This window comes from Salvia miltiorrhiza, chromosome 1 (genome assembly GCF_028751815.1).
Source record: "Salvia miltiorrhiza cultivar Shanhuang (shh) chromosome 1, IMPLAD_Smil_shh, whole genome shotgun sequence".
Classification (NCBI taxonomy): domain Eukaryota; kingdom Viridiplantae; phylum Streptophyta; class Magnoliopsida; order Lamiales; family Lamiaceae; genus Salvia; species Salvia miltiorrhiza.
Window position 1 is genome coordinate 56153148 of NC_080387.1, and position 24255 is coordinate 56177402.

Sequence of the window (24255 nt, forward strand, 5' to 3'; positions counted from 1 at the left end):
TTAATATAAAAAACTATTGCCAAATAATCTAATTCATAATGATGATATTAGACATTTTTAAATAAGTAATTTAAAAAATATATATATATAAATATATCGTGGCCCGTGCATCGCACGTGAGAACGTACTAGTTAGAGATTAATTGGGAGTTAAGTAAAACTCATTAATTTCTAATAATTTATTAATTGTCAATTATCAATTATAAATTATAAATTATTAAATTACAAATAAAATCTATTAATCACAATTAGAATAAATGCACCATGTATCCAGTTGCATGGGGGTCAGGGTGTATGACTTAAACTATTTGAATTGAAATTACAAATCAAATTATGTTGATAATTAACCATTTCAAGGTAAATTAGTATAGTTACTTAGATGACTTTAATGATATCAGATTATTATATATATTAATAGTTTTAATCTAACATATCCTTCCAAAAATGGATACTTATAATACTATAAGTCAAACTCCCACCATGTTTCTATCTTAGCCAAGTTGGCACTAAATCATATCTAGCTGGTAAAATTAACTACTTTTGTCCACTTCCAACTATACCCTACACGCTATTTAATGCCAAGTGTCATAATATTCAACCATCTCTTTTTCTGCTTCCATCAATTTTCATACACAATCAATATCATTTTGTTTTGCCCTCAATAATAATAATAAAAATACTATATCATTTTGTTTCCCGTCCACTTAGTGTTGAGTTCACTACAACAAAATTTCTCTAATAGGACTCTCGTAAGTGTCCTAATATGTTATATAATAGGACTTTTCCAAGGAGAGTCCTATTTGCGCTAGTCACAATATGTATAATAGGACACTCACCATAATAGGATGCTCACGAATGTCCTATTAGAGGATGCTTTTGTAACACTTAGGAGTGTCCTAATAACTTAGTGTCATCTATAGCCTATATATTTTGTATTGTTTTACGAATTGGTTTAAATTAGATTAATGTTAGATTCTATAATCACAAATGCTATCTAATCATACATATGTAAGACAAAGATTAATTGTAACCATATAATCATGTATATATTCCATCCGAGTTCGTTGCAAAACAACAAAATTCAAGAACTTATGAAACACAACTCCACCACTCTTGTGTGTACAAAAATTTAAAACAAGCATAAAGAATCGTTAACATGTCTTCAACTCTACCCAACCGAGCAACCCTCGCCTCGGCCAACTGCTTCTCTAGCCTCAGAATGCACTCCCCTAGCCTCAACTCGACCTTCAATAAAATATCATTTCATAGTTAGATTGATATCATAATGAGCATGAAGAATCATTAAAATGTCTTGGGAGTTGGGATAAAATCAAACATTAATTACCATCTTAATGAGTTGCTCAAATTGCTCTTCATTTCCCTCATGAGATTTCTTCGAGCATGCATGTGAGTTCACTAGTTTGACCAATCAGATGCATTTCATTCATCTGTAAGCACAAGAAATGACATACATATATGATATAACTGAATACATTATTTTGCTAGAAAAACAAACAAAATTTAAAAGTTTCATGCACAAAAAAGTGTGTTAATGAGAAATAAAAATCATATTATAACCTTGCCAAACATTTCAAACTAAAAGAATGAAAATTCAGCTCATTTATATCAAGAAGCAAGTACACTAACCAAACATCACAACCCATAACGTTAGGAGCAATACCTTCCTGATAAGTACTACATGAAAGAATAGAAGTTGTCCCAATGCAGCCGTGTTGTAGATACAGCTATGGCATAGTACTTCTCAACTTCGGGGGTGCTCTTGATCTTCGTAGCATGGTCCAACTGGAAAACAAAACACATAAAATAAGCTTCAATTTTGTAGGTGTGTGTGAATCGTAACAGAGGTACTCTGCTTTTGAACCAAGGTCGTTCTGCACATATGGCCAAGCCTTCTTGTCGATCAGCGACTTCACACCAGCGACTTCACAACAACTATATAGTTCTAGTTTATATTTTAAAAAGACTTGTAGTTCAACTCTACCCTACATATATATACAGGGATATATATATATAGGGTGCGGTCCTAAGCTGAATGTGAGGATAATCAAATTCTGGAGAGCTATTACTTACTTGATACCTTCAGTTTGAAAAGATAAAAGCTTTGATTCGACATTAACCAGAAATCTTGTCACGATTGTCTGTTGAAAATATGAAATGAACACACTTGTGGTATAGCCCCAACCAAATATAAACAGTAAAGTCTTGAAGGATCAAATTCACCTTAAAGATTTGGAGTGGGCAGTGGGCAGCAGCAATAGCATGCCTTGACAAAGGATCCAAGTTCTTTATCTGGAAAGTAAATGGGAAGGTATTACTATTAAGCTAATGAACTCTCAAGCACATAACAAAAGAAAATATTGGACAAAGAATAATTGGGAATCGTAACAGCTCCTATCATTTGTACGTACAAAACACAAATTTCATCTAACAAAACCAATAAGTTTCATAATTTTCTCAAATATTTAAAAGGGTCATCATTTTAATTCCTGCAATGACTAGAAAATGGTAAAAAAGGATGAGCGACAATTAAAGAAGCAGCGTACCAGTGCGCAGCCAACGGGTGGCCCAACTTCTAGTCGGGTCCATGACAGAGATTAACCTGCACACTCAAAATTTGCGGTAGATTTAGAAACGAAGTCCTAATTTTCTTAGAAGCATTTCTTTTCAGGCAAAAACACCCTGTGAACTACAGACGTTACCACTTCATTGAAGCTGGAAAAGAAAAACAAGAGTTGTCTTTTAAGGGTAAAAGTTACAGAGTACAAAAACTACAATTACAAGTTACAGAGTATAGCAACGGCCCGAGTTGGAGCAGTGGGGCATATCCATTGAGGAAACACCAAGTAGCTGACGCTTTTGCCTGTTAAGAGCATTGCACGACAGCAATTTGTCAATGTCAGAAACTGTTAGATACAATGTATCCAGAAGAAGCATGTACTCCTCAGCCACCTCAACCAACCAATCTATCAAAACCCCTCTCATGTTTGCAGTTACATCTTTCTGAATTTTCTTCAAGTAATTCGACAATGGCCTTCTCTTAGCCTCTATCTGAATGAAACATTATATCAACTTAATGTCACTGAACTGAAATTTAATTTAAACAGTTCTATGAACTTTCTAATTTACCAAATAAATCAGCCCTAAAATTAAGTGCTAACTCATTTCTCGGATCAATGGCGTAGAAAGCCCTAATATTATAGGAAAAATATACACCACAATCTGAATCCCTAACCTCATTGACAGTCAAGTAAAGAACTACGCCTGATAATAGATAACAAATCCAAATATTACTGAAGAAATTTACATATCATCAAAACCAGAACCAAATCCATATTAACATATCTCATGTAAACAGCCAAAATTAAACAAATTCATACTAAATTAGTTAGTACCAACCTCCATAGTGTGAAAATATTCATATATATCAGAAGCGTAAGCTCCACACATCTGCGGATCATCAGATTTCCCGTCCAAATCAATGGCGGGATCGGTCTCAGCTTTAGAGATCTTCACCTCCTTAGCTCCACCGGCTTTCGCTATCTTCACATTCCTCCGGGGTTTGCTTTTCGGCTTATCATTCAACACGAATCTTCTCCTCAAAGCATCCAAGATGAAAGCTTTCTCGCTATGGATTTGGGGAATTCTCCTCAAGGGCTTTTCTTTGGCATTTGGGGAAAAAAATGAACAAATAGAAAGTTAGAACAATTTTTCCCATTTTTTACTTTTTTTTTTCCAATTTATGAATTAAGGCAATTTAATTTTTTATTAAATAAATTCAAAAAAAATTATAGACTACAGATGTCTTTGTATTCTTTTCAACTTTTAGCTTATAGCGCGGAGATAGTTACGCCTAATTCATTGTAGGAAGTAGATTGGATAAGACATTTTTAAAGGAGAGTCCCATTAAATATAAAATAGGACTCTTAACCTAAAATAGTCCTCATATAAGCATCCCTATAGGCTGATTTTGTTGTAGTGGTTTATAGGATAAGATATGATTAGGTATATAATATTATGTTCGATTAAATAGATAGGGCTCTAGACTTAATCTCGAGATTATGCCACTTACGATTAGTCATTATTTATGAGTCTTTGCTTACCCCTATGACAAAAATAATCTCGGGCTAATTCAATCTCAGATAATCTCGCTATAATTTAATCTCGAGCAACCGAACACTCCCTTAAACAATATTATTGGGAATCTAGTTATTTTATTATTTCCCCCCTTTCTAAACACAGTAATCGCACAGAAAACGAACTAAATCGCTTCACAAAATGCGAAATTATACATCACTAAATAATTACGAATCTAATTCACGTAAGTTACTGTGCAAGGATTTTTAACTTGATACTACATTCAAAGACTAAGAGTAATAAAAGGATTTAAAGAAACATATGGCATAGCCTTCAAAATATTGGGCTTCAGTAAATATACATCTTAATTATCCTTTTCGTGTGTAACCATATCCAGTTTAAATTGTGGGAATATATAAGAATTTAAACCAAAATTTAATTGCGGGGAAATAAAAATCATTTTTATCACTTTTTGCCATTTGATCCAAAGTTTTGATTTTGGCGCAATTATGAGCACAATTTTTAATTATAATAAATTGATATTAAATTTTCTATATTCAATCAACTTAATTATCATGATTTGCCCTGTTTGAATCGAAGTGTATAGTACACGTCCAGTGTGTTTGTGGAAATATTTGATTTGTGCATCCCGATTCCCGGCCCCTTTGAAAACTTAACAACTTAATCCTTTGTAATTTTTTTTCAAAAAAAATAAAATAAAAACTTTGCAAATTAAATAGCAAGATGACGAAAAATATACATACTTAATTTGCAGGTAATTTAAATGATATCCATATGGATGTCTTTCACAATAGTTGTATAAGAGCATCAACAACGGCGGGTGCAATGGCGGGATCGAACCCGGCCTATCGCACCCGCCAGCGTTGCCGCACCCGGGAGCGATGGAGAGGGAGCAAGCGGCCGCACCGAGTGCAAAGGAGGGGCGGTGGCAACACGCGCCCCTTTTCAAGCAAAAAAAAAATTATCAAAATTGGCGTTTCACATGTGCAAGGTGGCGGAGATCAAGCAACGAAACAACATCCGCTAGATTTTTAGGATTTTTTATTTTATGTTTGTTTTAATTTAAGTAATTTAGGATTTTAATTTCTTGTATTGCAACTTTAATTCAATCAATGTAGGATTTAAATTTGAATTCAGTGAAATTTTAATTTATCAATTATTGTAAATTTAAAATTGAAACTAGAATAAAACTATATCAAAAATAAAATTAAATCCATTGCACCCAAGTGGGTGCAATACCATTGATGGAATGGGTGCACGGTTGTTGATACTCTAATATTGTTCCGGATGACTTGATCGATTAGTAGAATTATTTGAATTTTATTCAAAATCATACAAATATTAATTAAATAATATTGAGTATTTTAATTCTATTTATTAGAATATTTCATCAGTTCTACATTTTCAATATATTGTGATTAAATGAAACGTAAATGATATTCCCTCCGTCCCGCTCCAATAGACTCATTTTCCTTTTTGGGATGTCCCACTCCAGTAGGCTTATTTTCCTTTTTGGATAAAAAAGTTATACTTAATTGGTGTGGATCACACCACTCTACTATCAATTTCTTACTAAAAAGTAAATTTTCTTAATCTTCGTGCCCAAAAGAAGTGAGGCTATTGGAGTGGGACGGAGGGAGTATAAATTTTCACAAGAGCTGGAAATATTTCAAAATTTAAACTTAGTTAATAAACAATAAATTAACTTATATGGAGTATTATTTTTATCTATTTAAATTATCCCCAAAAACAAATACAGTAACCCTAATTGGTCGACATGTAGTATGTAGAAGATCTTCGGAGCAATGAAAGCGAGATGCGGAGGATCTCTCCCAATGAAATTGATTAAAAAATAGTGACGTCTTTATCGGCGATCGAGTGGAATAAAATACATGCACATTATGGTCTCTTCATTTCAGCTTTCTTCCCCTAATTTCTGATCCTCCCATCTGTCTGGTTACTCTCACTCAGATCCATTCCTTTTTCATTCCTTCATTCATTTCCATTTCGTTTGAGGGCTTTCTTCTCCAGCTCTCTAACGATCGACTCTCCAAAATTCCCACCAAAATAGTCCTAAACAACTTGTAAATCATCAAAAATATTTTCATATCCCTTCTCCATTTCACACTTTGCAGAATCGTTGAAATTCATCAACGGAAGCGTATTGCTTCGGCCCTTTTTCCGGCCCCGATTTCACAAAAAATTCAATTTAGAGAGAAATTAGGTCGCATCAGTATTCTTGCAGACATATAATATAACAAAAGAAAAAGAAATTCAAGGCATAGTGTTTCTTCGAGGAGGATCACTCTAGGCGAAACGCCAAAAAATTCAATCTTATCTAACGTAAGAGGAGGGAATTTTCCCGGGCCCTAATATTAATTGGGTGGGGGGTTATGGTGTTGGTGTGATCAGAAACAGTTAAGAGATCAAATTCGTGAGGGGTTGTGAGTGATGGATATTGCGTCGCAGTTGAAGCGCGGGATCTCGCGCCAGTTCTCGACCGGGTCGTTGAAGATGAGCCGGAGATTCAGTTTCCAGCGGCAGAACTCGCTGGACCCTCGGCGGAACAATTTCCGGTTCAGCTTCGGGCGGCAGTCGTCGATGGACCCCATACGGCGGACTCCAATGACGGACGACGGCGCCGACGAGGAGCTGACGGTGCCGAGCAACCTCGACAGCACAATGCAGCTGCTGTTCATGGCGTGCAAAGGCGACGTGGCTGGGGTGCAGGACATGCTGGATGAAGGGGTTGATGTCAACAGTATCGATTTGGATGGCCGGACGGCGCTCCACATCGCCGCCTGCGAGGGCCACGTCGAGGTCGCCAAGCTTCTCCTGAGCAGGAAGGCCAACATTGATGCGAGGGATCGATGGGGCAGCACGGTACACTGGTTTTTCTTTTTACTTTTTAATTGTTATTTGCGGCTCTGTTTTTGATTTATTTGTTGTGTTCTGCATTTTGTTTTGCCTTGGTAGATGTTAATTTGGCTTTGTCAAGAATTATATAATCGGGTTTTGGTTGCATTTTGTGAGTTATCTAATCCTGGGGTTTAAGGTGACTTTTTTTATTCTAGTTATATTTTATTTGGTGTTTTTTATTTTGTGTAGAGCATCATCTCCGTCCTGAAATGGGAATTCATCCATTTACATTGTGAATAACTACTCAAGAAGATTTTGGTTTACTTACTTTATTGAATATATAAAGAATGTCTATTTCAAGAAGAGCACTGGTTTTTTTGAGGTATCATGCCAAGAAAAGAATATGAAGGACTTTGTAGGTTTGAATTTACTTAATTATTTGGGCTATTTTAAGATGCCCAAAATATGAAATAATACGTGCTTAGAGATGTATAGGTTTTTAGAAGTACTTCCCAGAACTTTCCAAAACTAGCAAAATTTATAGTCTAAAGTGCATTTTTCTCCGATGTATTGTAAAGCTGTTCAACTGAGCTTGTTTTGCTTTACTTTTGTGGCAAGGATTCTTCTCAAATATAGACTTGAATGCACGTTGTTATGAAACTTGATCAGGTTTCCGCGGTATTCATTTTGATAGATTTATTGATCACGACAGGCTGCTGCTGATGCCAAATATTATGGAAATGTGGAAGTTTTTAATATATTGAAAGCTCGTGGAGCAAACGTTCCAGTAAGTATGGATATCATTTTGTGGAGAAGCTTATTTCCTTTATACTGCCACTTATAAAATTTTGTTTCGTATTCCTAGAAAACCAAAAAGACACCCATGACGGTTGCAAATCCTCGTGAAGTTCCAGAGTATGAGCTCAATCCATTGGACATTCAAATAAGAAGAGGTGATGGCATATCTAAGGTATGGTCGTCCATGCAACTACCCGAGTGTTGTACTCCAACTAGATATGTCATGCCCTGTGAATATATTGTATTTATGACATATTGCTGTGATTCTCTGGGTTGTTGATTGTCAAAATGCCTCAAATTGTTTTTTTCATGGAAGGAAATGAATACATGCTATGGCATATCTACTTAGTAAATTTTACTACATTTCGTACCTTAATTAATTTGATATGCTGGTATTTATGTGTGATATCTGTGGACAGGGATCTTATCAAGTTGCTAAATGGAATGGCACTAAAGTTTCAGTAAAGATACTCGACAAGGATGGCCATACAGACCATCACTCGATGTGTGTGCTTTTTTCTTTCAGCTTTACTTCTAGTTTTTTCTTTTTCTTTTTTTTTTCCATTTTGTATATTCTGTACATTTGAAGGCCAAATAATAATACCTGAAGCAGCGTTGGCCAATTTATATGTTGAAAGAGAAATCAGCTAACTCTTATAATCTACATGCAAGTTAGATGACTTTAAGACCAATCGATAAGCAGTGGTGCTTCATCGAAGTGCATTATTGGCAACCCTATCTTGCAAGTTGGCATATCTTAGTTTTACCTGTTAAGAATGAAATCTTTCGGTAAATTCTGGAAACATATTAGTAGAACTTTCTTGTCATATTTGAATGGAAATTTTGGGAAGTCTAGCATGAAAGTTGAGTAATAATTCCATAATCCTGTATATTTGACATCAGTTTCCTTACCGGTTAGCATACTCTGATGTGTTATAAAAAATGACAATCTGAAAGTAAGCTGGAAAAACTGCTCAGTATAAATGCCATCAAATTTGATACTGTATTATTTTATCGAACATATCTCCTTTCCTTTGTTACACTAGTAGCTAGTTATTTTATTTTTCTATTCATGAACTGGACTAATTAGTACGCACTACTCTGCAGAAATGTGTTCAGGCATGAATTAACCTTGTTAGAAAAGGTTCGGCATCCTAACGTGGTTCAGTTTATTGGTGCTGTCACCCAAAATATGCCTATGATGATTGTTTTGGAGTATCATTCGAAAGTAATTATCTCTCTCTCTCTCTCTCTCTCTACCCCCACCCCCACCCCCACTGCATGTATACATCATACCTCTATAAAACCAATTTAGCTCTGTATATGTTGATTGCTTGCTTTCAAGCAAATTTATTACTGTGGCTACAAATATTCTGCACTCAGTGTAACAGTTATCTTGCACATTCGTCGTAGTGAAGTAGGGCTTAAAGCTTCCAGTCCTGACTATCTGGTCTCCACATATCTTTAATATTAGCTATCTTAACCATCTATTGGTGTTCTGATTTCTGCATTTCCCAATCATATGTAAAGATGAATTTGGATTAATTAGTATTGTTTGGCTTCTTTAGTTTTTATAATCTTTTGTACAGTGGATAGATGAGAGGTTATGCATAGTTTCGCTAATATCCACTTTGCTTATTTTTTCTATAAATCGTTCAGGGTGACCTCGCTGGTTACCTTCAAAAGAAAGGTCGCCTATCCACGTCTAAGGCACTACGGTTTGCTCTTGAAATTGCCAGGTACTCGCACTTTTTCTGATTCACAAGGACAGTCACCTTTATTGCTTTTTGCTACTTGCTGCATTATTTTTCTCATAGTGCTCTATGTTCAGTTGTCATTCCTCTTTACTTCTTCAACTATCTGGGGTGGGGGGACTTCTGAGATTACCTCCATATTTCTTGCATTCTGTTATTTCTGATGGTGTATTTTGGTGCAGGGGCATGAATTGTCTTCATGAGTGCAAGCCCGAACCAATTATACACTGCAATTTAAAGCCAAAGTAAGGCTAAGGAATGCTTAAGTTGGTCAGAGTGTCTGAATAGTTTCCACTTACATGGAGTGTTTCCTATCCAATACACTCTTTTTTAATATTTGCAACTTTTGTAAGGTGCCAGAAATATTTTGCTGGATTTTGGAGGGCAGCTGAAGGTTGCAGGGTTCGGTGTTACTAGGTTATCAGCACAACCACCTGATAAAGTAAAACTTTTGCAGCCCGAGGCCACAGATCGTTCAAGTGAGTCTCCACACATTACACTAGAAAGTTTATTTAGTTCAAGTTACCGTAGTAAAATGGAAACTTTTTACCAGTTTGATTAGTTTCTCCAAAATAAGCTAAAGTTCTTGATTAAACTTTTTACCCATAAGCTGGCATATCTTCATATATAAAGTAGTTACGATCTTATTCTTTTTCAATCTGTGCTATACGTAGATGTGTACATGGCACCAGAGGTGTACAAGGACGAACCATTTGACAAAAGTGTTGATGTGTACTCTTTTGGAGTTATGCTATTCGAGGTAGACTTAACGATACACATTGAAGCCCTTTCAGTTCACACATTTCAAGAATATATATTTCAGATGTATGATATGATTAATTTCAAAATCTTTTGCGATGTACGCTTCTTGCACCAGATGATGGAGGGGTCTCCGCCATTTTCTTCAAAGTCTCCTGATGACGCTACCAGGATGATTTGCTTAGAAGGAAAGAGACCGCCATTCAAGTCAAAATCCAAATCCTTTCCTCCAGAACTGAAAGAGTGAGTCATTCTGCTTAATCAAAGAAGAAACGCGTTGGTTCAAGAGAATTGTGTTTTACCAAAAAAAGCAGCTTCTGCTGTTTTTCGCGACTAATGCTGGTGGTGTATCCCAGGTTGATCGAGGAATGCTGGCATTCGAGTCCCAGTGTGAGGCCGACATTCCCTCAGATCATAGTGCGATTAGATAAAATTGTGACGACATGTTCCAAACAAGGATGGTGGAAAGACACGTTCAAACTCCCATGGTATGCTCACACGCCCCTTTTGCTTTCCGTCTCTTGCTCCAGTAATTAAAAACAAAACTTACACATGTTGGTTCCTGCATAGCTTCGTCTTCTCTGAATTATACGTGCTGCAACGAGTCATGTTTCCTTGTGATGTCGTGCAGGAAATGAGGGGTGCTCACAGTGTATCGGATGGGAGAATCCATTATTTTTCAGCACCTGAGCTTAGAACGAATCTTGTACAGCACACGCCACGTTCAAAGGAAGTAATGCGGATCATAACCGAGTGAGAAGAACAAGTCAGGGAAAGGACAAAAATAAGATAAAGAGCGATTTGTATTTACAGATTTATATATATGCATAATATTTTTTGTTGCGGTACTTGTGTATGTTCACGCCGTTCCTTTCTTTTCCTTTCCCTTCATTTTTATTTTACTTTTCTGCATACTAAATCGATGGAAATAAATGAAAATATATAAATATTTGTAATTATTCAGTACATTTTTTATTTGATGATTTTTTTCACTAAAATAAAGCATTAAATAAATTTGTTTTAAAGTAAAAGATGTTAACTAAATATATTTTTACTAATATTTAGTCAAACAATTTTCTCAACTCATAAGGTAATTGTAAGAAACTAATTTTAGACACTTTCACCAATTCAATCTGATTATGATGATTTTAGAAATTTTCGATGCTTAAAAAAGTCCCAAGCCGAAACATGATAGAGTAAAAGATGAAATATATCCATCCTCATATAACACATTATTATAATGCGATTATATATAAAAGAAAAGAAAAACCTAAGAAACCCTTGAAAGCACAAAAGAAGCAAACTAAGGGCCGAGCCTCATTAAAACCTTTTTACGGAAAACCCGGTAAAAAAAACCGTAGAAGAAAAAAAGAGTACTCGTCTAAAACGAAAACAAAAAGGAAAGGAAAGAGGAACGGGAAGGTCAGTTGCAAGAACTCCGGCCTAACCATAGTCCTCAAACCGACCCGGCTCAACTATTCTCATATAACATATTTTACCTATGAACATGAAAAAATATGATGGGATTTATTGCACCTTTCTTCCCTCCAAGCACAAGCAGCCCACACATATCAAATCAACCTAGCAAAACATAAGAAAAAAAATATTTTAAATAATAGTATCGTTAATGACTTAAAACTTTTAAAGTTTGAATAAAATATTAAATTTACAATTACCTCATAATCTATCGAAAATTTCATCATACACAACATTAGTTGTTGTGTCTTGCGTATGACCAATTGACCACTCTCATCACATACTAAAATCTTTAAACCTCTTTTTCTAGTGACTCTTGAGATTTCCACGTAGAGTTGTCCATGACTAAAAACTGGTTTCGGTGGGTATAATCCTACATAGATACAAACATTTAGTAATTTTTATATTTTAATATTTTTTTATTTGAATTAAAATAATATTAATAAATTATCATGGTAATATAATTTTTTTTAAATATATATTTAGATTAAGATTAAAATACATAAGAAAGTAATTGATCTAAGAATTTGAGATTTATTTAAGAATTTGAGTCTATTTATAATAAAGATGATAGGTTGAAGTAAATAAAATAAGAGCTCAAACGTGGCTGCATGAGGCCGAAATTAGATATATATGATTGGGATATAATTAATTCATAAGAAATTAGATATAGAAATTTGTTGATGATATGTTCAAAATTAGATATATAGAAATTTGTTGATTAAAAATTTAGAAAAAATAAGAATGAATGAGAATTGAGGAAAATTAGAATAGAGTGATTCTATTCTGCCACGTAGGATAGAGCTTATTTTACTTTTATATATATATATAGATAGATAGATTGCAATGTAGTTCGCGTTCCATGCCCTTGTATCATCATATCTCAATGAAGCAATACATTGTGTCTTTAATTAATAATAACTGCAAAAACAGTTTTGTAGATATTCGATCCATGCATTCACATTAATAATTGACTCAAAGCCGAATGTAGTAGGCTTAATTATTATATAAATAATAACACAATTTTCGGTTCGTAGCAAAATAGATCGGTAAAATACATTTGGACTTCTTGGAAAAACTCAATTTTGCTACAAATTAAAAATTAGTATTATTATTGCAATAATTTATAAAAATACGTTGAAAATCAAAATTAAGTCAAATTCGTGGTTTCTTCTTTGCATGATTATGAAGGTGATATAACAACGAACCGAATCCTCAACCGTCGACCAGCCGTTTAGTTAAAAACCTTGGGGCTGTATTTGTAATTTACGATAAAGATAAGGGGGGAAATCATATGTATGAAAAGTGGGGTGACCTAAATGTAATTATTAAACATCTCTACTTCCCTTCAGCGCAGCGCCTTCGTCAGCACTCCAAAACCTCCCTAAAACCCCTCAATCTGATCACCCCCTCCGCAAGAAAGAAGAGGCACACATGCATCTATAACTATATGATTTGGATATAATTCGCAAGTCTATACATTTTTTCTCCACATTTTTTCATCATTTTCTCGCTGCTTTCCTTACCAGCTGCAGGTAATCTCTCTCTTTTTATATCTATATCAGTATATCTATACATCTTTATACCTATGTTGCCTCCGACCCAACCACACAAGACGTGCCTACATAAACACCTATTTAGCTGGAAGAGTAAATTTTCTTTTCCATTTTGTTTGTTTTTTTCATTTTCAGAAGTTTGTTGATTTCTTAAAATTGGGGTTTTCTTGCGCTGAAGGTTAGATGGTTAATAAGTTCAATTAAGCTTAATTCATTTCATGGAATACATTAAGTAAGGTTTATATTTTTGTGGAAGTTGTGGCTACTACTATTGGTGTTCGAGTGCTTCATGGGTTGCAAGAAATGGTTCCAATTATATTTGGTACCATTGTCAAGTTTCTCAGATCTTTCAAACATAAAATTGCCTCTCTTGTATTGTACAGTATTTTCTTTGTCTTGTTATATTTATATCATATTCTGATAAGGATCACGATGATACATATTATTCTGATTCAGTTTTCCTATTGATTTTTCTTTGTTGCTCCATAGCTTGGCATTGGGTTGGTAAAGTCTGACTTTGGTTTTATTGGTGAAGAGAGGAAATAATGGCCTCTGGGGTGATTTTGAGAAGGAGAAAGACTCTTTCAGATTACTTGAGTCTCTCTCGCCTTTCTATTCAAACTTTCCATACATCTGGTTATGGTCAATCTTGTTCTCCTGGCTACACCTCCATCACAGACCACAATCTTCAAAACATAGGTCAATTGAGAGAAAATGAAAATACTTCAGCTTTGTGCAAGAAGCCATTGAATCCTGTAGCCTTAGGGATCTTTAGGCATAAAGCTTATGAAATCACAGCACCAAGATATGGGAATGGAAGGTCGGATTTCAACTGCCTGCTGGGTGCTAGGATGATATCACAATCCAGGTGTTATGCTTCAACAGCAACTGCAAGGAAGCCTGACCCAGGAAGTGATGATAAGGATACTGAAGAAATTACTGCAAAAAGGAAAAAGGAAGCTTCCCCTGAAGAGTGTGATCAGGCTGTTGCGGGCCTAAGTACTGCAAAAGCCAAAGCAAAAGCTAAAAAACTGCAAGAATCTCAGATTAATGTTAAGCTGGTCTTAAAGAAACTTTGGGCCACATTTCTAGGTATTGGTCCAGCTCTGAGGGCTGTGGCTTCCATGAGCAGGTCAGATTTTCTTTTAATTTATCTACTTGCTTCACTTATATGTTAAACGAATGAAGAAAGGTGTCGTTTATGATCTTGTTAACTGTACCTGCAGGGAAGACTGGGCCAAAAAACTTGTACACTGGAAAACTGAGTTTGTATCAACACTAAAACATTACTGGCTAGGTTGTAAGCTTCTAGGGGCTGATGTGAGGATCAGTTCGAGATTATTGATGAAATTGGCTGGTGGAAGAAGTCTCTCCAGAAGGGAGAGGCAACAGCTTACAAGAACTACCGCTGATGTTTTTAGGCTAGTCCCGGTTGCTGTCTTCATTATCGTTCCTTTCATGGAATTTTTGTTGCCTGTTTTCCTTAAGCTCTTCCCAAACATGCTACCATCAACCTTCCAGGATAAGATGAAAGAAAAGGTATGGGCCAGAAGTCTATTGGCGTCTTTGGGGATGTATACGCAATTACTGTGTGTTTTAATTTCTAATTCTTAAAGCAACATCTTATCATTCCACAACACAAAAATACTCAGCTCAAAAAATATGTCTCCATCAGCCGAAATAAGCTAATTGCCTCTTTGTTTTTTTGTTGAATACAAAAGTCAGAAGTTTTGATTTAGAGCTTTATTCTGAAATTTTGGAGCTCATTTGTTGCATGCTATGTTTGCCAAACATCCTACATTTTCATTTGCCAGGCATTTTACATTTTTCAGCTGTTTCCTTGGAGATCAAGCTTGTATTAGCTATTAATGTTATTTCTTTCTCCTGCAGTTTTATCTTATTTATTACCTAGTTCTGCTTACTATTCCTATCCAGTCAGTTCTCGTGTTACCAATCTTAATATTTGTGAGCATGTCTTTTCTCTATCTCCCCCATGTATAGTCACAAGTTTGTCGAGATCCACTGTTCCTCCAGTAGAAGAGCAAGAGCAAGAGCAAGAGCAAAAAACTGTATATCATTAACATTTACCTGCAGCTACTAGCCTAATACACGACTGCTATCTTATTCAAGATGATTCTTTTTGTCCAAACTTTTAAAAATATACATTATTGAGCACTGTTTTACTGAGATTTACATAGTGTGTTTCATAAAAGCATTGTATTCCTCTGTTGAAAAACTGGCCATACTAAATTATTTCCAAATGAAATCTTTCAGTTAATGGTGGCACTTATTGTTTGTTTCAATTCAGATGCTTGCCAGTGTTTAATGATGATTTGTATGATATGAACACTTTATTGCTAGTTATGTCTGTTTCTATTGATAAAGTAAGATTCTGTGACCTTATAGGTTAATAGTATCTGCGCTAGTATGTTTCCAGGTAGGGTTGTAGGTAGATTGCAGATACTTTAAGCCTAAAATGAGGTTCCAGAATACAATTCTGGGATACTCTTTGTTATATTTCTAACAGTATATTCATCTGGGATGTTATACTTGTAGGAAGCACTAAAAAGGAGGTTGAAAGCCAAAATAGAATATGCAAAGTTTCTCCAAGAGACTGTCAAAGAAATGGCAAAAGAAGTCCAAACTTCAAGGAGTGGGGAAATTAAGAGAACGGCTGAAGATCTTGATGGGTTTCTGAACAGGGTTAGTGAACATTATCATTAGTCAAAAAGAGAGTCCTCCAGAGTTACTAGATTCAGTGATTTGATGTTTTCTATACAGATTAGAACTGGTGCTCGTGTCTCAAATGATGAAATTCTAGGATTTGCTAAGTTGTTCAATGATGAGCTCACTTTAGATAATATCAGCAGGTTTGCATTCTCGTGATTACGATTGTATCTCATTGCAATTCTGTTGAATACATTATTAAACTATTTGTTCTAAATTTAATTTGTTTTTACAGGCCTCGTCTAGTTAACATGTGCAAATATATGGGAGTAAGCCCAATTGGGACCGATGCTTATTTGCGTTATATGCTCCGCAAGAGATTGCAGAGGTGTGCTATTTCCCCTTCCTGTGTGAAGAGTTTGATACTGATTCTTTTCGCCATTAGAAATTGCACATTTTATAACAACTTAGGCCATTAAATTATCACTGAATGATAACTGTTGAGTGTTGTAGGAGTCTAACATGAGTTTACTATGCAACTGTTCTAACTCTGACTTGATATTTTCTATAATGATACTGACATATTCACCTTACAAGGATTTAACATATATTCTCTTAAAATAAATCCAGATACTCGCAACATTTTGTTTTCTTTCTTCTGTTAATGTATGAGATCGGCTTTTATGCTATGGCTTGGTTTAAAAGCAACAAATATGGTGATTACTCCCTGAATATATTATCTGTTGTTTTACATAGTAAGCTGACGTCAAAAGATTTTAATCAAACTCTATTATATTTGAATGTGTACTTATTAGAGTCTGTTTGGGTTCTCTTTTTAGCATAAAAAAAGATGACAGAATGATCCAAGCAGAGGGGGTAGAATCTCTAACAGAGGCAGAGCTTCGTGAAGATTGTAGAGAGAGGGGTATGCTTGGGGAATTTTCAGTGGAGGAAATGCGTCAACAGGTCTGTATGACAACAAAAGTGCATCACTTAATTAAAAGTGATTCAGGGTTTGTAGGGTTTCTGGGTGGCAAACTTACATTTCTTGATAATTACATGAGATGGTTGATTACTTGATTATATTGCTTGAGCATCTTGGATGAAAATGTTAAACACAGACTTCACAACTTAAAGGGAAGCTTCTATAATTGGTGGATTTTGTATTAAAATGAGTTATAGGACATATATTGGTGTTAAATCCATTAATAGAACCAAGTTTTACTCTTCTGTCTCTTCGCCTGCATGGAAGTTTTGTAAGCTAGCATGTCTACATGAACTAACCTTTTTCTTCTCAGTTGCGAGATTGGCTAGATTTGTCTCTGAATCACTCTGTTCCATCCTCACTTTTGATTCTTTCCAGGTCAAAATTCTCATCTGGATCACTCTCTGATTCAAAAATTATCATTATCTCATTCTTGCACACTGTTGATATGTCTGCTAATGCTGTTCACAGAGCCTTCACTGTGACAGGAAAGATGAGGCCAGAGGAAGCAGTTCAAGCTACTCTGTCCTCGCTTCCAGATGAGGTTGTGGATACTGTGGGTGTTACATCATTGCCATCTGAAGATTCTCTTGCGGACAGGAGGAGGAAGCTGGACTTCCTTGAAATGCAGGAGGAACTTATCAAGGTTGATTATTTGTTTACTTTTGCTCCTATGAAGAATTGTTCATTTTTTTCTGAAACTGTTTACTTCTTGATCTTATGTTCCCTTTTTTTTTCATTCATTCATCTGATCATCTGACTATAGGTGGAGGAAGAGAAACAGGAAGAAGAACTAGCCAGGAAAAATGAATCTTCTGATGCTGAAGTTGATGTGGCTTTGAAAGAGATGACCAATCCGACTGCAAGAGAAGCACAAGAACAAGCTAGAGCTAGAGCTCTGGATAAACAAGAACAGCTTTGTCAACTTAGTCGTGCATTAGCTGTTTTGGCTTCTGCATCTGTAATAAAGAAAATTATTGTTTGAGTTTCTTGTATATATATAATTTATTCTGTTTCCCCATTTTTCATTCATTGCTTTATTATTGCAGTCAGTGAGCAGGGAGCGTGAAGAGTTCCTGAGGCTGGTCAATAGTGAGGTATCTGTTGAATTCCCATTCAGCTACGTTGAATGATAATTGGTTGACTTTTAGTGATGAACAAAATATTTAGCTGAGCCTCATTCTTTAACCAACTTTTAACCATCACAACACCTTTTATGGCTTATACCTTTTGCCTTGAAAGGCAATAATATATATTTCTTGAGTACTTTTGGTCTCTGTAATTGCTTGATTTTAGTTTTGTTGTTGATTTAATATGTTCTTGACTAATTTCCGTTTTTGATTAATGAACATCTAGATAATTTAGTTACGACTTCCTGTTCTAGGATTCATTAAAGCAAAGTTGTTGATTTGCCTGTCACATGTTTTTCTGCAAAAGTAATTGCTTTAAATTGTGCAATTTACTTCCCAAAATGGCTTTTAAATTCTGGCTTCATTATGTATAGCTGAAAATATTCTTCCAAATTATTCATCATATTCAATTTATAAATTTTAAAATCCATGTAGTTCACTCTGAAGTGCAACATTTTTGCTTTAAGGTTTTCAACTTCATCTAACTTGTATGTGAGACATCTATGGTTTTTATTGCTTACAGTAGTAATTATTCTTCATCTTCTCAGATTGAGCTATACAATAGCATGGTGGATAGAGATGGAACTGATGGTGAAGAACAGGCAATGAAGGCATATAAAGCTGCTCGAGATGAAAGCAAGGATGATGCTGAAGTTCCTGAGCAGAATAAGGTTTCATCTGCTCTTGTAGATAAGGTATGCCTCTCCGTAGCAGTCCATAAGAAGTAATGGCCTCACACCTAGTCTGACAAATTAACAAAATTAAAAAAACTAGCAACACTATACAAGGAATATGCCAGAGCTGGATGACACGAATAGCTTTAGATATCCATGCAGCTGAAATTAATGCATATTAGTTAACTTGTCGATTTTACCTAGGTTGAGGATATGCTTCAAAAACTTGAGAAAGAAATTGATGACGTTGATGCAAAAATTGGTGACCAATGGCGAATTCTTGACAGGTAATCCATGAGTTTTTTGATATTATCCTTCAATCAGATAATGGTTTCAGTACGAACTATGGCTTTTCGACGCATGTTTTCAAAATAATTACTCCTTTGGTCACGATTGAATGCTTCCCTCTTGTTTTAGGTCATATTGAATCTCCAAAATATCCATCTCCCGCTATGTTCACATATAGTGTCACGTTTTGTAAAATATTGATATTCTAACAAACATCTCTAGTACTGATGTATATGCACCAGCTTCTTACCAATAACTTTTGAAGCCTCAAAAGAGGCTGAAGTTCCAAAAACCTTTTTGATTTGTATCTCATATAAAACCTCTATATATGGGCATTGATTGGTGTTGGAATGGAGTAGTAGGCTATAATTAGTTCATTCATCAACTAATCTCTAATGGCCAATAAAGTTCCTAGTATATATTTTGTTATCTATACATATGCACCCAGAAACATACTCACCTAACTATGACATGCTCATTTTTCATTGATAAAGTTCCCCGTGATGATTTTTGCAGAGATTATGATGGAAAAGTGACTCCTGAGGAAGTTGCAGCAGCTGCTACATATTTAAAGGACACATTAGGCAGAGAGGGGGTGCAAGAATTAATCAGCAGTCTTTCTAAAGATGCAGGTTAGTTGTCTCAGGCTCAGTGCTCACATAAACTTCGCAATCTACTGGCCTTCCTGAATACCTCTTTCAGAATTCTGGTTGGTTTTCTTTGGGTCTCTCGTTTCTCATTTACTCATTAATGTTCTGTTCTTCAGATGGGAAAGATACTGGTTGAAGATATAGTGAGATTGGGCAGTCGTGTAGAAGGTGGCAGCTTCAGCTGATTCCGAGGAAATGTAGAGAGAATTTTGCAGTGTAAAAATAATCTTTACTAATTGAAATCATGTATAAAAGTCATGCTCTACTACAAAAATTACTACACCGAGAAATCTTATGAAATTTCTCTCTCTCTATAGAAGGAAATCACTTATTTTACTAACTAGAGACAGCTGTTTTGGGAGGGGAGAGAGACCACTCGCATGAAACTATGTCTATGTGAATGTTGCTGCTTTGCCGCCCAATTTGTTTGATTTGGGTTTTTCGCTACAAACATGTTGCTCGTTTTCGTATCATTTTATTTAAAAAGTGGTTTCGAGTATCTTAAATATGCAAATTAATGACTTATAAAACATAAATTTTACTTCCTCCGTCCCACTCTAATAGAACTCATTTTCTTTTTTGAGTGTCCCACTAGAATATGTTCGTTTTCTATTTTGAAGTAAAGAAAATATACTTAATTATTGTGGATCACACCACTTTATGAGTAGTACTTATACTTTGGTTCTGTGTATCATCGTCATTGCCAATCCTTATTTTTTTGGGTTGATGATCACTTATTCATGAGGATAAAGATTTCCAATGGCAAAATATAGAGATAATTATTCCAAAAATAAAAGTAAAATCATACAGTAATAAAATATGGTATTCATTTTCTCATAAATATAATTTATAATACTCCCTCCGTCCACGAAATAAGTACCCATTAGTAGACGGCACGAATTTTAAGAAATGTATTGAGTTTAGTGTGAATAGAATAAGGGTCCCGCAAATTGATTTTAGTCAAGAAGGAAAATAAAATGAACGTCGAGCCTGAACTACAGGGACTTAACATTAAAATAACTGGTACTAACTCCAGAAAAAATAATAATAATAATAATAATAATAATAATAATAATAATAATAATAATAATAATAATTATAAAAGACTAAAAGACTTGGTCCCAACTCCCAACTAATTTCTTATTTTGACTAAAGCTTCTGTTACTAAATATTACACGAAACTTTTGAATATTAAATAAGTACATAATTTTCCCAAAAGGGGATTGATTACCAAAAGATTAATGAAGCTACCAAGCACTTCAAAAAATGATCTAGGTTTTTGATATATATAGTATTTGTTGACATTGTGAATATGGCCTATGAAGTACAATTAGACATCTAGATTGATGGATTATTCATAAGTTTGGAAACAAAATCGTCAACATTGTTGGCAGAAGTTCCACCATTTTCTACTGCCTCATCAGCCAACACCTTCCACTTGCAAGCATTTTTCTTCATCTCATCTCCTTCAACAACTTGTTTGATGCGCATCGCAATCTCTTCTCTCCCAATGATCCCATTTTCACCTGCTTTAACCCCTATCCCCAAACCTCCACACATCCCCAACAAACTTAGCATTCGTCGTCTGATCATAGCGCTGACCCATGGCCACAAGAGGCACGCCATGGCTCAGTGCCTCGAGAGTCGAGTTCCATCCACAGTGGCTCACGAAACACGCCAATGCAGGATGGGCCAATACTTGTGGTTGATGACACCATTCAACAATTAAGCCTTTCTCCAAATCAAAATCCTTTGTAGGCAACTTATCCATCTCAGAAGCTCTTACCACCCACAAAAATGGGCAATTGCTCATTACTAGGCCATGCGCCATTTCCTCCATTTGCTCCCTTCCAAGGGATGCTATGCTTCCAAACGAGACGTAGACGACAGAGCCGCTGCCCTTGGAGTCGAGCCATTTCATGCAGGCTTCATCATGTTTTGCCTCAAATAGGTTGATCATGTGGTTCGAAAATCTCTTGCTTTTTTGGAGGAGCAAGTAAGTAGGTCCAACAGTCTTGACGGGCCATCGCCTTGCCATCCAATCCAGTATCTCCAGTGATCACACATTATATTAGAAGCCGTTTATTATTCAATATACATGATTGAGTAATTTAATTTATACGCATTACAAAAATTTCTACTATCCTACCCCTTTCAACCGAATATGAATGAAGCAAGTTATGTCAAATTATACATAAAAGTAATTAAGGACTTCCTGATGTCCCAAATTTCTAATCAATTTTAATAAGTATAAATTAATTTATATATTTATAGGTAGGTAGTCCTCCCATAAGTACGGTAGATTCTGGTATTTATACATAATGTTAAATACAAATATGCATTTATAAATTTTATATCCCCTATGTTACTGCCAGAAACTAGGGGATCTATATGACCCACTTCATACATGTATTTTGATTTACACATGGTGGAGCCACATGATGATGGGAGGCCTGCCGATGGATAATTTTTTTTTTTTACTTTTCATTTCTTATAAAATTATCAAATTTATTGGTATTTTATGCTAATTACAACTCCGCAACATCAAATCGCATGAAAAATGATGTTTTACTATCTCAAACACAAAACATAGAAAACTCGATCCTCCAATGAATAGTAAACGAGGTAGCTCTTAAATAATTAGCATCCAACCATAGTGCAAATTGAGAAGTACAAAGTAAAGATAAGATTTTGGTGGCGGATATAATACCTGAGATTCAAGCTTGTCGAATGTGTTGAAGAAGATCCAATCCGCCCTCTCAAGATTCAAGAACTGCTGACCAAGAAGCTCCAAACCAGTGGGCTGCGAATCAGCCAGATGAGAAAACGAAGGCAGATCAGCCACTCCCAGCGGCGGCAGCGCCGGCAAGCGCACCGCCTCCTCATACGGATACCTCACCGCCCCTCGCTTCAAATGGTAGTACACAGCGCACGCCGCCCCCGACTGCGTGAAAAACGGCGCCCCGAGTAAACCCCGCTCCTCTGCAATATCCAAAACCCACGGCATTATAGAGTCGTACACCACCGCCTTACAAGCCCCACCGCCGTCCAAGAATCCGGCCAAGTTGCGCGACAGATTGGCCTTCAAGCGGGCCAGGTACGCATCCACGCTCTCCACCTCGCTAACTCGCTCGTAGCCGTCGGAGATGTGGTGCATGGTGATGGAGGCGGCGGCGTCGTGGATTTTGGCGGATTTGGAGAGCGCTGTGGTGGTGATGAAGGTGACGCGTAGGCCCCTGGCGGCGAGGGACTCGGCGAATGCTGCGGCGGGGTTGATGTGGCCTTGCGCGGGGTATGGGATCATCACCACATCCACGTCCGCCATTTTTGTTTCTCTTTAAATAGTATTATGGAAATGATCTAATAATGGAGTGGCCAACTCAGATTCTGATTTATACATTTGAAACGCGAAAGAGAAGAAAATCTGACCTAGTGTTCAAACTGCATAGGACTCACAGAATCAATCATGTGTAGCTTAGGTGGGTCCCCATCTATGAAAATGCAGATGCTGGATATTTCAATTTTGCACGTCTCTTCATTCGACTTTTCCATGTCCGAAATTATTTTTGATATTTTTTCTTTTACAGATAATTTAGGATTTTTTTTTGAATTACAGATAATTTAGGAATTAAAATAAGTTGGTCCCCAAATTTCATTCTGATAACTTTTTTTGGCCCGTCTTGCTTCAAAGAAAAAACTAATCGATCGTTATATTCACTATTTTGGTGCAGTTTCTTACCAAATAAGTGCAAGTACAGTAGCCACACTAGAAAGGTATATTCTCAAAAAGGAATATGTCCAAAAACACTTTGTCAAATAAAGTCCAAAGAAGAAAAGAAACCTAAAAATATCTCCAAAAATTGTTACAATTATTTTGCGTACAATAGAGCGCAAGATGTAGGTAATGGTTACTTTAGCGCAAAAACTGCACTGGGCAATGTATATGGGAGAGGCCATATAAAACAAAGATTAAGATAAAAGGAACAAGTACGTAGTTTGCCTAATTCAAAAACTCCATATTCCATCAATGACGATGAATAAGAATATATACGATTCACAATTGAACCCAGCTGAATCTAAATTTTCTATAATTTACCCCATGTTTAATTAATTAATTGGGTCTTCTCGGATAATTTGCAGCACAATGTTCCGATTCTATCAAATTGCGCGGATACAGAATGCATTTCCCTCAATTCCACATGTGCATCATGGTATCACACTATTATTTATACTATTATATTAATAATATTGATATAAAACTAAAATATATTATAATACTCTAAATTATATATATATATATATATATATATATATATCTAATTTTTATTTTATCGACCCATCTCATGTCTCACTATTAGTATATTATTTTAATAATATTTTGTTATAAAATTAAAATTTATATAATATTATAAATTAGAATTGACTTTTATTTTAAAAATTAAAATCAAAAAATATATATACTCTAATTTTAGATTGACCAACTCTGATAATAAACTAAAACTATATAATAAAAAGTAAGTATATATTCTAAATGAATGGTGGAA

General features: G+C 35.5%; 2 protein-coding genes, 1 long non-coding RNA gene and 1 pseudogene across 6 annotated transcripts; 2 read left to right on the forward strand and 2 right to left on the reverse strand.

The window, feature by feature from the left end:
- Window positions 1-1019: 1019 nt before the first annotated feature.
- Window positions 1020-3992, reverse strand: LOC130997065 (uncharacterized). Of its 2 annotated transcripts, none has more exons than XR_009092914.1 (7): window positions 3417-3992; window positions 2564-3068; window positions 2241-2309; window positions 2091-2158; window positions 1681-1802; window positions 1345-1447; window positions 1020-1244 (listed from the first exon to the last, which is right to left on the reverse strand). It is a non-coding gene; the product is annotated as an uncharacterized LOC130997065 (long non-coding RNA). The 2 variants fall into 2 exon arrangements; XR_009092916.1 differs by having other exon boundaries at window positions 2564-3064; window positions 3413-3805.
- Window positions 3993-5917: 1925 nt separating this feature from the next.
- On the forward strand, window positions 5918-11133 carry LOC130995876 (integrin-linked protein kinase 1-like). 2 transcript variants are annotated; one of them, XM_057921369.1, is made up of 12 exons: window positions 5928-6998; window positions 7687-7761; window positions 7840-7944; window positions 8192-8277; window positions 8880-9000; window positions 9432-9511; window positions 9709-9771; window positions 9887-10005; window positions 10201-10286; window positions 10404-10528; window positions 10642-10773; window positions 10917-11133. In XM_057921369.1, exons 1-12 carry the CDS (start codon window positions 6567-6569, stop codon window positions 10921-10923), a joined length of 1431 nt encoding a protein of 476 aa, XP_057777352.1. In that variant the 5' UTR covers window positions 5928-6566; the 3' UTR covers window positions 10924-11133. The 2 variants fall into 2 exon arrangements, with proteins under 2 accessions (XP_057777343.1, XP_057777352.1); XM_057921360.1 differs by having other exon boundaries at window positions 5918-6998; window positions 10642-11133.
- Window positions 11134-12990: 1857 nt separating this feature from the next.
- On the forward strand, window positions 12991-20051 carry LOC130995696 (uncharacterized). Of its 2 annotated transcripts, none has more exons than XM_057921087.1 (14): window positions 12991-13296; window positions 13807-14449; window positions 14544-14856; window positions 15874-16020; window positions 16099-16187; window positions 16280-16372; window positions 16824-16950; window positions 17283-17347; window positions 17441-17615; window positions 17736-17930; window positions 18019-18066; window positions 18648-18794; window positions 18978-19060; window positions 19578-20051. In XM_057921087.1, the coding sequence occupies exons 2-14, from the start codon at window positions 13863-13865 to the stop codon at window positions 19696-19698; spliced, it is 2190 nt and encodes a 729-aa protein (XP_057777070.1). In that variant the 5' UTR covers window positions 12991-13296; window positions 13807-13862; the 3' UTR covers window positions 19699-20051. The 2 variants fall into 2 exon arrangements, with proteins under 2 accessions (XP_057777070.1, XP_057777078.1); XM_057921095.1 differs by having other exon boundaries at window positions 13012-13296; window positions 13853-14449.
- A 775-nt stretch (window positions 20052-20826) lies between these two features.
- LOC130996098 (UDP glycosyltransferase 9-like) lies at window positions 20827-23866 on the reverse strand (annotated as a pseudogene).
- Window positions 23867-24255: the final 389 nt, after the last annotated feature.

What these genes read in the sequence shown, in the direction of transcription:
- LOC130995876 (XM_057921360.1), top strand. Translation starts at nt 6,567, where the DNA reads ATGGATATTGCGTCGCAGTTGAAGCGCGGGATCTCGCGCCAGTTCTCG. An exon ending in TTTTGGAGTATCATTCGAAA is followed by an intron (nt 9,001 to 9,431) that starts GTAATTATCTCT and finishes TAAATCGTTCAG; the next exon opens with GGTGACCTCGCTGGTTACCT. An exon ending in CGAGGCCACAGATCGTTCAA is followed by an intron (nt 10,006 to 10,200) that starts GTGAGTCTCCAC and finishes TGCTATACGTAG; the next exon opens with ATGTGTACATGGCACCAGAG.
- LOC130995696 (XM_057921087.1), top strand. Translation starts at nt 13,863, where the DNA reads ATGGCCTCTGGGGTGATTTTGAGAAGGAGAAAGACTCTTTCAGATTAC. An exon ending in GCTGTGGCTTCCATGAGCAG is followed by an intron (nt 14,450 to 14,543) that starts GTCAGATTTTCT and finishes CTGTACCTGCAG; the next exon opens with GGAAGACTGGGCCAAAAAAC. An exon ending in AGGATAAGATGAAAGAAAAG is followed by an intron (nt 14,857 to 15,873) that starts GTATGGGCCAGA and finishes TTATACTTGTAG; the next exon opens with GAAGCACTAAAAAGGAGGTT.